Source organism: Scleropages formosus, chromosome 15 (genome assembly GCF_900964775.1).
Source record: "Scleropages formosus chromosome 15, fSclFor1.1, whole genome shotgun sequence".
In the NCBI taxonomy this organism is placed as follows: domain Eukaryota; kingdom Metazoa; phylum Chordata; class Actinopteri; order Osteoglossiformes; family Osteoglossidae; genus Scleropages; species Scleropages formosus.
The window spans coordinates 26,524,675-26,541,021 of NC_041820.1; the positions used below are offsets into that span (position 1 = coordinate 26,524,675).

The window sequence follows — 16,347 nt, forward strand, 5'->3', positions numbered from 1 at the left end:
CATCTCGTGGAATGTAAAGGTGTAAATTAATTAAAGGTATATTATATTTTAGTCTCCTCTTAGGTGCTTCTCTGGTCTCCGTGCAATTTTTTTTAAAATTCAGAACACCAAGAGTATTTTAAATATTTTTGTGCCCTTTAAAGTCTTCAGCCACAATTTGAATTCAGGAAATAGTTTTTCTTTTTTATTACAGGCTGTGCAGACTTAAGTCTGGAGTAAGCCAAAATCACCTCGTAAAAATATCAAAATATCATTTAAGTAACATTTATATCAGTTTTTTTGTCTCTGAGTGTGTTAAATGTGTTACTTTTGTGTGGTGTTTCAAGTGTTCTCTGCTGCTCTTCCTTTGTTAAAGAAATGTCAGCCAAAGCCTAGTATCAGTGACATATTGAATTAGTATTTGATTATTCAAGCCAAAAATATTGCATCTTTGCACAGTCGATAAAGCTTCCATATGTAACGATTGCCTAGTATTTTTACTGCTGTTTTCCAGTAGAAACTTCACTGTGACAAAACACTGGGCAGGAAGTGATTTATTGCTCAAAATATTCTGAAACTGGTTAAACGTTTTTGGACAAGCAGTGAAGATTGTTCTGGACAAAACTTCACAATGTGTGTGGCCATGGTTTGTGAAATTATCGGCTAAATAAGAGAATTTGATGTTTTCTATTGGATTCCCCAAAACAAATTCACATGAAACACCCACAAATTATGTGTATTGAGCACAATATGAACTCGGTTGTGCTACCATGTACTTAAGGAAGTCTGTTTGTCTAGAGTGTGACAGTTTTTGACCAAGCTGGTAGCCTGTACTTTGTGGGACCGTTGTATTGGCCTCAAACTGGATTTTGTATGACATCTGTAAGCAAGATGATCACAGAACAGGAACAACAGGTCCAGTTGGCCACAAAACGGTGCGGCTTGAAGAGTCACATTTTAGAAAGACTTTAATACTTGAGTACTGTTTGTGCAGTTTGACATTAAGTGCACATTTATTCATTTAGCTGATGCTTTTCTCCAGAGCAGCTTACGACGTTAAGCTTACAGCTATTTACCCATTTATACAGCTGGGTAATTTTACTGGAGCAATTCAGGGTAAGTACCTTGCTCAAGGGTATTATAGCCAGAGGTGGGGGATCAACCCTGTGCCCTTTGGGTCCAAAGGCAGGAGCTGTAACCACTACACTACCAGCTGTCCTGAGTTTAAAGTTGTGTGTTTATGCAAAATAGCATGGAAACGGGTAAAGGTGTGCACTTACACAGGATATAGAAAGTCATTAGTCCACTGGTCCTGATAATAAAAGATCAACCCTGTGAATGTCTTTTTCACAAGCTTGGCTATTTATGAAGGGCAGTTTTTAATTTTAGAGCAAAGCATAAAAGAACTCCAACTGTTTTAGTGAAATATGAAAGTGACTGCAAAGTCTGAGCTTTTATCAGACAAGAAATGTGCAGCGCAGTGCAGACGTTAGGGTCGCTCTCCCCGATTCTTGTTTAAATCCAGGCCGTGCTCTACATACTGTTCGAAAGGCTCTGGACAGGAAAGTAAATTGCACTTTTTCAACTTTTACTTTTTAAAACTTAAACCTTTATTAAATTATTTGCTTCTATACAAAACAAGCTGTCAGTTAACTGCTGCAGGAGTGGTGTACGGATAGACTGGCTTGGGGTAGAATGATTACAGGTTTTTGTGTGTGTGTGTGAGAGAGAAACTATACTCTGAGGCTCATAGGTGTGGGACTGTTTTGCACCACAGCATCGCAGCACAGTGTCTCTAATTAAACGCACTCAGTGTGTGTCGATCATGACTTGTGTTGCTGCAGCTTATTTATTAGAAATTTCATGTGATCTTTTTTCCACTAAGACATGATTCACTTGAGCACTGACATGCAACAACAGCCCACATGCCCCGTATCCCTCCTAGAGCATGATGGGAAACACTTTACACAGTGTACTGTCCCTAGCAGTATCTTTCATGTGGAGCCAGAAAGGACGAAAAAGGAAGATTTTACATATTTTAATACACAGAAAACAGGTATAAATGACAGTGTATACATTTGAGAGCAAAGAAATGACTGGCCTATTTTTCCTGATAGTTCACACAAAATAGATGCAAGGAAAATGTGGGAAATTTGTTGGCGACAGTATGACATGCATGCATTAAGGGTGTTATTTTCAGTATTAACGATATCAAACTTGAAAAATGGGCAGCTTATTTATTTGAATACTGTAATAAAGTTTTGAAGGAAGAACTCAAATGGCTCTCCTGTGCCTCCAGAATAACTTACAAAATAATAATGGTAAATGTCACGGCTCTGTACATATAAATGGATGTTAGTTGTTATACACACACAGCAGAAAATTTGAATAGTCAGTCCTTTCCATGTAGCCAAATACCCATAGGAATATTCAAAAACATGATGAAACTACAAATAGTAAAAGTACTATACATACATTGATATGACTGGCTAAACAGTTCTTATAACCACATTTGTCTGCACCAGAAAGTAAAAATCCTCCTTAGGCATTTATTATGCTTGCAATGGCTATTGAGATTAAGCACCAAACTGCTTGTTTCCACATGTGGATCAGTGAACATCATCCACATGTTGGAAGGTAGCACTTTACTTTGAGGGCTGATGGAGGATCTTGGCTGTGCGCTCAGCACTGAGTCTTCCCTGCAGCTAACTGCACCCAGTACACGAACATCACTACACGCCAAGTACTCTTGTACCAAATAAAACCACCGTCTCTGTACATCCTTCCTACCCCTGAGTTGTGGCAAACATGAATCCTCCCCGATTGCATCAATAAATATGTACAACTTTTTTTTAGCAGAAATTAGAGCCACAGACCGTTTCAGCTACAGTATTTGTAATTAAAGTGTTACGTGCAAATTGTAAAAAAAAAAAAAAAAAAAAAAGGAAAAACTGGAGGAATATCTTTTTTACTAAATAGACTGTACTTTGTGAAGAGGAACTATGAGACATGGTTACAAATGGCGGCTTAAATAATTGAAGGCTGCACTCGACTGTCCAACGATCGTTGCTGGTTTACTACTACTGTGGCCAACTAGCGAACGGATAGTGATGTAAATGATCCACAGTCTAGTTGCTGGTAACCCGTAACCATCGCAGTCATATTTCCGTAGCGTAATGACAGAAAGTAACGTATGTGTTCGCTGGTATTGTGTAGTAAGGAAATCGTAAGCATGTGCTGGACCAATAAAATCAAGACAGGTCTGAGTCTAGCTAAGCTCATCTACGCTCTACAAGGTTGTTGGTTAAGCATTGTAAGTAGTGTCCCGAAAAATATGCAGAATGTAAACGCTTGTTAAAAAAATAAACTCACGAATTGTGGGTTAGACATACAGTAGAAATAGCTGGCCTCCTTAAAAAAATATAGTGATTTCTTTATTAACAGTTCTCAGGTTCTTTGTAGGTTGCTGGGTGAAGGACGGTTGGCGGATGTCAATGAGGCGAGGTCGAGGGGCGGTCTGCGAACGGGGGTGGCCCGCATCTCTGACTGCCTCGCCAGCGTCTGCACTGCTGGCACTCAGCGGATGTTCAGGTGGTGGAAGTAGTCGAACATGGCCCCCAAGGCCCAGCTGGTTTCTACATTGTTCACCTTCTTGGTGAGCTGTGCAGAAGAAGGAGCGGGTTGTTGTTAAATCGCATCCTGGTTTAACGTTACTCCCTCGGCCCGTTCTTCTCTGCGTAAAACCGCCTCGGTGCCTCACCTGCAGGACGGTGTTGTCCTTGAAGCCGAAGCCCTCCTTTAACAAGCAGGTGATGTATGTCATGTCCATGCACAGGAAGGGGCTGATGGGCCGGTACTTGGTCATCTTGTTGCACACTGAAGACCAACAGGACAGAAGAGAGTGTTGGACGTTTTTAAGAGTTCCTGAGCCTGATTAAATTGGGTGAAATCTAAGAAGACCACAGCAGAGCCAGGGAAAGGAGATCTAATGGAGCGTATAACCGGGACTACGATGTGCCGGGGGTTGAAAAAATCAAAACACCCTTGAGGGTTAAAAAGTACAAGTTGACCTATCCTCCAGGGACATCCGAGGTCTACAGAGCTGACGCGTTCGCTGTCTGGGGATCCAAGAGGGCCCCAGTGCCAAAAGCACAGCCTGGCAACTCTGCCCAGGGGCCTTGTAGCAGGTAGGTGTTGCAAGTACAGTGCTGCCTTGTTCAATGGACACTATCCATAGCGTCACTGTTAACAAACGCATCGCCTGTGGGGTCCGCACACACCCACAAGTGTAAATGCGGATGGAGTAACACTTTTCTGCAGCCTATACACCTGCAACACAACATCAGCGTTATTCTGGTTGCGCTAAACACTCTTTTGGTCTGAGAAATGCAGCAGAAGTTGTCAGTCACTGGCGAAATTACGAGACCATCTTAGAGAGCAATCGGCAGTAGCTAAATGTGGTAAAAACGTATGCGTGCACAGGCTGAACTCATGAGACGGGTCTTGTCAGGTTACAGAAGTGTAAAAGACGTAGTAAAGTCAGTCGTTCTGGTACGTCTGTCTGTGCCAAGACTCTTGGGCACAAACAAGGTCTCTGTGTTGGAGCCATTTGCAGTGGGGTGTGTCTCGAGGGAGCGCTCCGGTTAGAGGACGGCACAAATTTTGTGAAGACGGCGCGATTGTCGGAGACCCGGGTACGAGAAAGAACGAAGATTTTTGCGTCGGTACGCATTGTTCCCGCGCTGTCCCCGGGCGCCGGACTCTCACCTTCTTTGGCTCGCTTCTTGAAATCCCGCACCTCTACAACGCCGCCTCGGCTGCCGTCTGCAGAAAGAAAAAGAACATCTGCTTGCCTTTCTGGATTCCAGTCGCGACCCCTCAAGCCATTTCAACTAAGAATCGCTAAGTCTGTAAAGCTTTGGGGCGATTTACAGGATGCGATGAGCGATACTGGACAAAGACCAGCGTTTCTTCTCCATGTGGATCTGGCAAAGTACTTCTTCATCAGCATTGTACTTTTTTGGTTTCGAGGTTAAGGATATAATGTATCTGCTCATCTTAATTCTACCTTTTATGTTATATCCTAACCGAAGCGCGACAGCCAACTCATTGAAGCTCGGCTCATGAGTCAGCCTGTGGTTTCGTGCAAAGTGCAGCCTTGCGACGTCCCGTTTGGAGAGTCCCTTGTAAGGGGGCCGTGCTCACCGATGAGGCCGGATTCCACAGCTCTGTCGTAGTAGTAGGAGAACGCGTAGAAAATGCTGCTGCCCTTCACCTCGTATGGCTGGTGTATAATTCCCTTGATGACCCTCAAAACTTCATAGTAGCATAGTTTGTAGCCTGCGTAGCCTGGATTTCATGGAAAGGGGAACAAAGTGTTAATGAGAGCAACAAGCAGTCTGTATACATGACACAATCGCTCTGGATTCAAATACACTCAATCGTGGATTGAGTTTTAAAGCCCACACTTTAGCGTCGTGTTCAGGATTCAGTGGGTAGTGTGTTGCGACTTGCTGGAACTGCGACGCTAGGCCAGCAACCCTATGCCCCATCTCCGCCGTAAGTCCAAAGGCTCCTCCACAGCGATGTTACGGATCTGCGCGGGGATTCAAACGGAGAGGAGCGTGCAAAATCCCAAAACCCTAATTACCTGATGATTTCTCTTGGATCGTTGCCCCAGTCTCAGTCACAGCTCAGAGCGCTTCTGTTTTTTTTTTTTTTTTTTTTCTCCCTCCTTTGCCCTAAAAAAATCTGCTCCGTTTGCGTTGCTTAAGAAACCAAAGTGCTGACAACGATGGCACGCAGTACAGCCCCACAGGGCTGTCTATTTTTACCACATAATTGTGAGCGGTTAGGATCAAGCTGCTCGTTTTATGAAAAATAACAACTCTTTGACAAACCCAGTATCTTTTGGCTACATGACTGTGGTACGGGAGCGCTGTATTATTTGAGAAGTTAATTGACAATTTTGCTGCTCTTAAATGCACGGTTTCCCTATATTCTCACTGCGAGGAGGTCTGCGCAGCAAACGCCCGCTCCAGAAGAGCGGAGCCAGAACACGCCGCGCTCTCCGCGACAGCGGTGATGAAACCCTAGCTCTCAGCAGGAGATGATTCTCCGGCCACAATCCTCAACGGACGGCCAAGTAAACTAGAACGCGAAGGCTCGGGGAGCGAGCGGCGTTGCGGACATGGACTCGGGAGCCGTTTCCAGTCCCGGGAGGAGTCTTTCTCTGTGTCCTTGCGGGAAGGCGCTCAACCGGATCTAGTGCCGTACGAAAGCGAACCCTCCAAATTGCTGCGAATTCAACAGATATAAACCCCGATAACATCACAAACGTGGTTCAGTTGTCATTCCCCAGATGTCTTTTCGACCAAAGTACCCTCACCGTCTGGAATTCCGCTGACTTTGTAAGTGAGGCCGCCGAAGGTCCAGTCCTCTCGGAACTTCTTGGGAAGGCAAGAGCTCGTGAAAACCTTCCAGTCCAGCCCTGATAGCACAGAAACATATAATTGCCATTATCCTCCCCCCTGCAATTGAAGCACTTAGCTTCACGTAGCATTACTATAATAAAGACGGCTCATGATAGCGTGGCTTCCGTCGCTTCGTTCCGTGAAAGTATAGATGTGGCTACACACACGTAATGATGTTCAGACTTGTCGGGCAGAGCCGGTATCTGCCGGTGGTTCGTTTCTCTCCTGCCGTATCCGACACGGGACACCGCGAACGACTCTGATGGCAGAGCTGGAGATGCAGGTGCAGAGTTGCATCGACCATCCAAAACTTGGCTGGTTATGTGCACTTGATGAACGTGAAGGCGTTGCAATAGTTTTCTTTGGTAAAATGATGCCCAACGTTGTTTACATTACAAGTGTTTGTTTTGCAAATAAAGGAGCATTGCGTAATAGCCACGTAATAACGATCGCAGCCTATGTACCCTACAGCCTTCGTGTTCTGCTGCAGAGCCGTGAGCCTCTACGGTGTGTGTGACGGCAAGTGACAAGTGTGTTTAGGCGAAGGTCAGCGTTACCGTCGGCGCCCAAAGCCCCGAGGGTTGCCAGTCGAGCTGCGAACAGCCCATTCCCAAGGTAGCTGCAAGGAGAAAAGACCGAGACGGTCATTTCGCAAGGGTGCGAGAGCACGGTCGGTCTGGCGAGTGGACGCTGCTCAGCCGCCACTGACAATGGAAAGCGGAACAAGATAATTACAGGCACTTTTAAGGGGAGCTCTTATGATCTCTGCTCAAGATGCTTTTCAGCCAGTTGCTCTAATTGTTGAGCATGGGAACCGGTAAAAGGATCCCGAGGCAAGACGTTCGCTTACTTTGAAGGCCTTCGAACGCTGACACGGATCAACTTAAGAAAACCGGTAAATACGAAGCCAACCCGAGGAGCACGTCATATTCCGAACTTCAATTAGGAGGGCGCACGCCAAAGTCCATGCCTCCTATGGAAGTTTGGAACTTGGCCTTGAACACACTCCCTGATGCTAAAGGGCAATTACATTTATTCATTTAGCTGATGCTTTTCTTTAAAGTGGCTTATAGTTTACCCCTTTATACAGCTGGGTAATTTTACTGGAGCAATTTAGGGTAAGTGCTTTCCTCAAGGGTACTACAGCAGGAGGTGGGATTTGAACATGCAACCTTTGGATCTAAAGGCAACATCTCTAACCACTATCCTACCAGGTTAACAATTGAGTCTATAAGAGCAGCAGCCTCTACCCCAAAGAAGAGCGTGGAACAACGTATGAAACACATTAAGAAAAGTTTGGAACCAATGAATAATTTTACCACGATCCAGCAGTGTACATATTAGACCCATTTCCTGACATGATGGACAAACTGGGTCCTTCTTCATTATCCCCATATTCCCATTCCCCGCCATACCGCAGAAACACAACCGCATAAACACCAGCAGCTCTTCCCCCCAAAAGTAATTATGAGCGTCAAACCGGTATTTACTAACACTCGTGCTGCATCCCACAAGCGACGTGTCAAGGGAGCAGTGGCGTAGCTCGGCGTAGTAAACGCTCTGCAAGTTTACCTGTGGGTGTAAAACTCGTAGGTGCTGTTGAACATGTCCAATCTGGCGAGGTGATCAGAGGGAGCGGAATGAAAAGTTTTCTGTGAAAAGGGAAAGAATGAACATTGACTCGGGCGTTCTTGTCGGCATCCACTCTCCCCCCCTCCCCCTCCGCGCCTCTCGACTCGTTTTATTTTGGAAGTGGCGCGATGCGCGAAAATGACTCAGCGCTCTTATTTTCCTCATGCGCCCTCTTCCAGGACATTAAGGACATTTACGTCACAACGGTCCTGCGTAAACTTGTCGGCGGGATGCTATCTTGAGCAGGACATCATTACCCGAGGAAAACAAGGCTCCCAAGCTGCAAACACGTTCGCGGACGTGTTTCACCGCAGTTTACATCCCAAGATGGAGTAAGGCCGCTACGCGGAAATATTCGCACGAAGCCGTGCAGCGACGTGACGTATGCGCTGCGTTTACCTTGGATTTTGGGAGAAAGGTAATCTGGGTTGAACCTCCACCCAGGTCCAAGATTCCCACCGTCTTCCTGGTTCTGGCGTACAAGTGGCCTGAGCACAAAAGCATTATTTACACCCATGAGAAAGAGGAGTAAAAATAAGCATAATAAGCATCCAGCTTTTAAAAGGGAAGCCCTGCTCGGTGTCAAGGAGCTTAAAAAAGGCCGCGTCCACACAATGCGAGCACACATCACACTCGCCGAGGCTGTTTATAGAATGGGATTATTTTTTCGCTGCTGGCCACAGACAGTCCCCTACTGCGGCAGGAAGTACCGCAGTATTGCTACTGTATGTTAGTGTCTGTTGCCGGGGTGGAAAATAATTATTTTGTTGAGGCCGGCATGAGTCCCCATAATAAAGTACTTTCACATCATGTCAACAAGCTGGAGACCGAGGGTTGTATCTCTCTCGCACGCACGCGCACACACACACCCCGGGACCTGACGGCACACGGAGGCTCGTGTCGCCGCGGCGGGCGGGAGACGGAGCTCTTCTCCGTGTTTGGCGTCGGCCCCCGAGGCGACCCCGCCCCACCGGAAGACGAGCGGCAGCGTACCTGTCAGGAAGTTCACCGTCACCCACGCCAGGATTCCTTGGAGACGGAGAGAAAGTGACAGACGATGTGTCAACGCTCGAGGGGGAAGGGGGGGGGGCGTTTTTGCACAAGATGCTTTGACAGCTTTTCATTCATTCGCAAAAAAACACATCCGCCCAGGGAGCCCGAGCACATCCTGCCTTATTACAGGGTGGCTGCGAACTTCGGATTCCTTAAAGAGGCATTAGGTCATTCCCAAGTGTGACATTTGAGGTCGGAGGGCAATTTAAGAAGCACGAGGCAAATAACTACACGCTCACACTTCCCACAATGCATCCCATAAATCGAAAATGATGAACCGCGCATCTGAGTGCACCGAGGGTGACTCGGGGAGGTGTGGAAGACCACTTAATGTGACATGTGGGTGGAGAAGCTCACAAAGCGAGTTAATTGCACAGTGAGGTCATGGCAGAGCGTCTCCGAGCGAGAGAGCGGTCGGAGGGCGCTCGAGGTCCACGTGCGTTCTGATTCCCTATAGTGTGGTGTCCGGGGGGGGGGGGGGGGGGGCCTTCGGAGGACGGCGTCTCGCTCAAGAGCGAGAGACGTCCGATCGAGTGACGCACATGCAGCAAGTACCTTCGTTTGTGCCGTTCATGATGCTGACGCTGTTGCTGGGTATGAAAAAGGGGGATTTGTCGAAGACCTCCTGGACCTGCGGGGCGCGGGGGGTGGGGGGGGGGGGGTAGCAACACAAGATTGCTTTGTTCAGACGACTTCCCGATGTTGCTTGACAAGTTCGACGTAAATGAGTAATCGCAGTCATGGGAAACTAAATGAAGTGCACAGATCATGATACGTGAAAATACAGCAGCTATAAAAATGATAAAAAGACAGAAAATCTGAAAATTGACACAGGGCACATCTGCGAAAGGAGACTGAAATACCAGACACCTTTGATCGCTACTAATTGAATTTCTTTCTGCAGAACCATCCGGTTTAGGGGTGTCCAGGGCTACGGTCATTGCCGTGAGCCGGCGCGAGGGCTGCGTGTGTCAAAAATCACAGTGACTCACTCAGCCTCGAACGTCTACACATTTAAAAAAGTCGTTGTCGATGTAATTGTCATTCATTCCATTGTGCTTTAATTTAGGTGCGTCTGACATTATCGCATATTTTATCATGCGATCCAGTGCAGTTTACAGTATTTGTGGTGGGAATAGCGCGTCTGAAACGCTTCCCAGATGTTGTCCTCGGCTGCATCGCGAGGAGCAGCGCGGTGCTTTTTCGGACACCCTTCGCCTAGCTCTTCTGCCGGGCCTCTTAAGGTCGGCCGTCCCGAGCCGCGGGATTAATTGAAATTCTCCAAACGGGTTTGCATGTTATTAAAAAGGGACGGTGTAAAGGCCACCGAGCCGGCGGTAAAGGCAGAGTAAAGGCAATAAAGCAGATCCTCCTCGTCCTCCTCCTCCCTCAGACGTGTGTTTTTGTCACCGGTCTGCGGTTTCCTTTGCTCTCCGCGTGACAATGTGTGGGATGCGTGCGGGACGCGTGCGGGATGCGTGCGGGATGCTCGCGGGGCACCCCGTTTTCTGACCTCGTCCAGGAGCACCCTGGCCTTGTGCACGGGAAGGAGCCGGAGGCCCGCGGTGGCTTTCAGCACGACGGGGGTGTTCTTCCACTCGAAGCGCGGCACCGTCTTCTTGGCCACCTTCAGGAGCTGCCTTATCGTGTTTCCTCCCTGCGAGAAGCCACGGCGAGGTGCGTGAGCACGCCTGCGTGCCGATGCCGACCGGGAGCCGTTGCATCGAACCGCATTATGACAACGGGCCATGAAGAAAATGAAAGGTGCCTAGTGCGGCGAGGGCATTCGTCTCCGAAGATGAGACCTCTTAGATTTATAACTCCGGACAAATGAAGCCCACAGCAAGGGTCACACCATGCAATAAGCGGAATAAATCCATTCCGTGCTTTGCAATTACACGGGCTGCTCCTAATTGGGAAAGTATGTCTTTGCTGCAAAGACGGGCCCGTTTTTTTCCGACGGATTGCAGCCGCGGATTTTGCGGGATCTCCCGGAGCCGGCGCGCCGTCGGCCCGAGTTCTCCGCCAGATCTCGATGACGGTCTAAGTCTAAGGCTGGATGTTCAAAGGAAGAGGGTTCGACGTGAACTCGGGCTCGTTCCCCGGTCAGATCGAAAGAAAAGAGACCTGCGCAAATTGTCGGAACGCAGGCGGCCCTTTTGTACCCCCTGTTAAAGAGCGGAGTAGAGCGAAGGAACGTACCTCCTCGGGCATGTCTGCATAGGCGGACAAACCGGGCTTCACGGCGTGGTACATCTCGTTATCCAAAACCGGCAGCTCAGCTTTAGGGAAAGACAAAAATTCACATGCCCGTCACACATCATCGTACAAGAGCACACACACAGTCCGAACCGCTCGTCCCATAGGGGGTCACGAGGAGCCGGAGCCTAACCCGGCAACACGGGGCGTAAGGCCGGAGGGGGAGGGGACACACCCGGGACGGGACGCCAGTCCGTTGCAAGGCACCCCAAGCGGGACTTGAACCCCGGACCCACCGGAGAGCAGGACCCGGTTCGACCCGCTGCACCCCCCATACAAGAGCAGGTGTCTTTTATTATTCTCATTGTATTTTCCATCATATGTCTCTTTTTACATGTTTCGCTGGACTGTGCCGCTCTTTTATCGTTGCATTAAATGTCCTCTAATACATTTTTGCCGCCGCCTCAAATCTGCAAAATCAGCTCGATTCAGAGGCGACGTCCCGCCGCGTACGTCATCGGCAAAGCATGTCGTAAGAGCGGGTCTTTTTCCGAGCGCAGCGGGCAGCGTTTTCGAAATAACGTTCTCGTGCAAGTTCTCGCCGGGACGCTGACTCCGGTCCAGCTCAAATAACAGTTCTGCCAGAAATTGCAGGAAGAGTCGAGGCCAAAATGCAACTTTCACAATTGCCTGCTACAGCGGAGGGTGCGCGGCGGGAGCTCGGTGCGGAGCGTGGTCCCGGGCCGCGTTCGCCTTTGCGCGGCACGACGAGTGACCCCGTGGCCGGCGGCGACGCCGGGGGAGGCCGGCCGGGGCGAGCCGGGGCGAGCTCGAGGCGGCACTCACCTTGGTCCTTCTGAACGAAGGTGTACACGTGGATGCGGGTGCCGCTGCTCCCGGCGTCGAACATGATCCCGTAGAAGATGCGGCTGTTGGGGCGGAAGCCGGAGGGCAGGAGGTTGTCCGTGTTGGCCGAGTGCTCGCGGCCGTAGTATGCGGCGTGCGCCGGGAGGCGCCCCGCCAGCGCCCACAGGGACGCCACGCACAGCAACAGCGCCCGCGGGGTCATCTTGCACGGGTCGGAGGCTGCTCCTCAACTCCGGCCGGATGGAGACGCGAGCGACGCCCGTCTTCTCCGCACTCGAGCGCGTTCTGGGAGGCTGACAGCTGCAGCCTTGCCGGCACCGACCTGCCGGGGCGACGGGGACAGGCGGAGGGAGGAAGGGAGGGATGGAGAGAGCGCGAGAGAGAGAGAGAGAGAGAGGGAGAGAGAGCGAGAGCGAGAGCGAGAGTGCGGCTTGCAGAAGGTGCTCAGGGCTGTCCGATCATCTGTTTACTGTATATAAAGACATAAGGGCCTGGCGAGGGGCCACGCCAACAAAAGCCGTCCACCAATCCAGTGGCGTCCCATCCCTGCTCCTTTAAACATCCCCCTTCGGAAAACGCCGCATGTCAAATACCTGCCTACCAGCAACATTCCCTCTGTTTTTTTTCTTTCCTCAGCTGCTGCAACCGGCGCTGTTTTTTTTTCCAGAGTACGTGGGTAAAGCGGAGCCAGGAAGCCCCTCGGGGTGGGGTCGGGGGGGGGGTGTTTCTCGGCACATCAAAACAGTCGGTTTGGTCTTAAAATACACTTTATGGGTGTATTTAATTAAAACTTACAGTGCAGCTCAGTCGCTCGGAGGCTTTCCTCCGCGATGCCTGACCTGCGAGTCCCTCGGTTTGAACTTAAAACCGCTCCAATTCGGCCCCTTTCCTTAAACGGGCACTGATGTCAGGAATTTGCCCATTAAGAATAGATCACATGTTGATTTGAGGCTGCAGCAGCTTACACATACATAGCAACCGAAAATTAGCATCCGAAAACAACACTTCATTATTATGGGTTCTGTATTTCACCAGCCTATTCAACTGTGTTTTCGCTATTGTTTTTTTTTTTTTTTTTATAAACAGTATAAAGGGGAGTAGACATTATCTAATTTACCACTGGACTTTGTGGCGAACACATTAAACACTCCTACAGTAATTAAAATGTGAAGAAGTCGGGCTGTAAAAGGTGGGAGATCTTAAATCATCCCGGCAAGGAGCGGAACAACAGTGTGGAGAATATAGTGTAAATTATAGGAAGACGGAAGGGCAACGGTGGTGTATCGTATATCTCGGCCCCTCGCCTTCGCTGGCGAGATGCGCCACAGGTGTGTGTGAGACGGTCAGCAGCAGAGCGTGTACAACCTTTACATTTATTTATTTATTTATCTGGCAGACGCTTTTCTCCAAAGCGACTTCCAATGAACTCTATGTAGTGTCATCAGCCCACACACCTTATTCACCGCGGTGACTTACACTGCTGGATACACTTCTTACGCTGGGTCACTCGTCCATACATCATGGAACACACACACACGCACTCTCTGTCACTCACACACTATGGGGGAACCTGAACAGCATGTCTTTGGAGTGTGGGTGGAAACCAGAGCGCCCAGAGGAAACGCCTGCAGACACGGGGAGAGCATGCAAACTGCACGCGGTACAAGCAGCGTTCTTCCAGGTGGAGGTGGAAGAAGAAGGGTGCTTACGATGGCTGCGAGCGCAATCGATTCGCCGCCCCCCGCAGGGGCCCCCGAACGTGCTCTAATGACAGTCCAACGCATGCGTGCGACTGCGAGTCTCCGTCCAACTGGCATGAATAGCGAAGAATGTGTGCAATCATCTTACTCCCACTCATCTCTGTACCAACCACAGGATTTCCAGGGAAAGAACATATTTTGGGATGAGTTTCAGAAGGAAAGGCATTAGTGGCCATGTTCTGTGCTTCGGGTGGGTGGCTGGCATGGCTTCACCCGCGACTTACTCTCCATCAGCTCCCGGACGGTTCTCGTTTTTTTTTTTCTTTGCGCCGAGCCGGCGTGCGGGAGACGGGAAGGTCGAGCTTCCTCCCGGAAGGTGAGCGCAACCCGCCACGCGAGGTGAACTCAGAAGCAGAGTGGGCTTTCCTCAAGCCTCTCGTCATCCCCGGCGGGCGAAGAGCGCGGCCGAAACGCACGTCGTCTCCCACGTGTCCGTCGGGCAGTTCCGCGGGCGCTTGGGGCTCCCCGCTTCCACCGCGAGTAGACCCGGTTGACCGCACCCCAAGCGACGCCCCGCGCGGCCCGGGGAATCGGGGAGGCTGCAGGTCTCGAACCAGAATCTTGGGAGCGTTGAGCCAAGGTCCACAGAGAGGGCAGTGTGGGATGGATGGATGGATGGGTGGGCCTTGGCGCCGTCACTCACTGCTCACGCCATTGCACTCCCAGGCCCTTCTGCTTCGCAGCGCACTGTTCCAACGCTGTAATTTGTACTAAAAATATGGCACTTTTTTCTCCACCTTTTTTTTTTTTTTTCTTTTTTTTTCAGAAATCCTGCGGCTTTCTCTTTTTTTCGGCCCTGTGGTACACCATTAAGGTCTTTTTTCGCCTCCCCAGGCATGCATCACAGCACTGGATGTTTTAGTGATTTCTGTCATTTTAAGCATACTTTGCTTTGCCATGGCAACAGGACCGTACCCCGCGAGTTATAGGCACTTTAACTGGTAACCTAATAAGAACAGTGAGGAAAGATCATTAAACAATTACTCAGTCCTTCCAAAAAGTCAGAGGGTCATGTCTGCACGCTGCCCCGATTCAGACGCTCGCAAGGTCATTTGTGACGAGCAGCAGCCTTAAATTGCAAAGAGAAGCAGCTTGCATTCACTCACACACACACACACACACACACACACAGGACGACAAATCCATTGTATGCGTGTGAAGAAGAACAGGTGAACGGCCGCTGGGCAGACGTGCATGACTGCAGTGGCCTATTGGCAACACGGGAAGCACGTGTTGCTAACGCAGGTGGCCTGGTGGCACAGCTGGGTGGTGTGAGAAGACACAGGTTTGATCCCTGCTCAGTCTGTGTGGAGTTTGCATGCTCTTTTCATGTCTGGGTGCTCTGGTTTCCTCCCACACTCCAAAGACATGCTGTTCAGGTTCCCCCCTAGTGTGTGAGTGACAGAGAGAGAGTGTGTGTGTGTTCCACTGATGTATGGATGAGTGACCCAGTGTAAGTAGTGCAACCAGCAGTGTAAGTCACCTCGGTGAATAAGATGTGTGGGCTGATGACACTACATAGAGTTGATTGGAAGTCGCTTTGGAGAAAAGGGTCTGCTAGATGAATACATATAGACGTCTTCTGTTCAATACTTTTGAAAAGCCCTCCATGCAGCTCCTCTACGATGGTGTGTGACAAACTGGTTCTACTCAAGAATCGCGCGCCTGCATCCGGATCTCTCCTCCTCTTGACGCGACGCACGTCCTGCGTCGTCCCCGGAGACGTACGTCGCTTTGGAGAAAAGCGTCCGGCGAATGAGCGAACGCGCATGTAGTTGCGAGCACGCCGAGGACATGGGCACGCCGCGCCGTTGGGAATACGCGGCAGAGGCGCCAACGCGAGCGGTCGGGATGCGTCACCGTCTCACACGCAACTGCGATTCACACATGCTCCGGTTGGGGGGTTAACGTTCGCCTACCAAAATCTGGCATATGCACGATGTTTTCTTTTCAAGGCTACAATTACAGTTTACATTTACACTACGGGGAGCACGGTGGTGCAGCGAGTTTGGCCTGTGCCTGCTCTCCGGTGGGTCTCGGGTTCGAGTCCCGCTTGGGTAACCTTGCGATGGACTGGCGTCCCGTCCTGGGTGCGTCCCCTCCCCCTCAAGCCTTGTGCCCTCTGTTGCCGGGTTAGGCTTCGGCTCGCCGCGACCCCGCTCGGGACAAGCGGTTTCGGACAGCGCGTACGTGAGATTTACGCTACGCCGACTCGGAGACGCGCAACCGTGCAACGGCGGAGCGCAACGAATCTCGGTCGTGCGTAGCGTCATCGCCCGTGCGGACTTGGCACCGTTGACATCACGTCTCGCGTTCGAAAACCGTTGCTTCCTGCATTTGGCACCGGCGCCGCACCTTCATGTGGAAACCGGCTGCTTTATGGA

At 50.0% G+C, this 16,347-nt stretch overlaps 1 protein-coding gene across 1 annotated transcript; it reads right to left on the reverse strand.

Moving 5' to 3' along the window:
• Positions 1-2,957: 2,957 nt before the first annotated feature.
• Positions 2,958-12,459, reverse strand: entpd5a (ectonucleoside triphosphate diphosphohydrolase 5a). Its single transcript, XM_029258653.1, has 13 exons — positions 12,183-12,459; positions 11,340-11,419; positions 10,651-10,794; positions 9,693-9,768; positions 9,078-9,113; positions 8,484-8,572; positions 8,025-8,104; positions 7,010-7,071; positions 6,368-6,469; positions 5,185-5,328; positions 4,747-4,803; positions 3,740-3,855; positions 2,958-3,639 (listed from the first exon to the last, which is right to left on the reverse strand). Exons 1-13 carry the CDS (start codon positions 12,403-12,405, stop codon positions 3,556-3,558), a joined length of 1,293 nt encoding a protein of 430 aa, XP_029114486.1. The 5' UTR covers positions 12,406-12,459; the 3' UTR covers positions 2,958-3,555.
• Between the last annotated feature and the right edge of the window lie 3,888 nt (positions 12,460-16,347).

What these genes read in the sequence shown, in the direction of transcription:
- entpd5a (XM_029258653.1), bottom strand. Translation starts at nt 12,405, where the DNA reads ATGACCCCGCGGGCGCTGTTGCTGTGCGTGGCGTCCCTGTGGGCGCTG. An exon ending in CTTCGTTCAGAAGGACCAAG is followed by an intron (nt 11,420 to 12,182) that starts GTGAGTGCCGCC and finishes CTTTCCCTAAAG; the next exon opens with CTGAGCTGCCGGTTTTGGAT. An exon ending in CGGGGCTTTGGGCGCCGACG is followed by an intron (nt 6,470 to 7,009) that starts GTAACGCTGACC and finishes CTGTGCTATCAG; the next exon opens with GGCTGGACTGGAAGGTTTTC.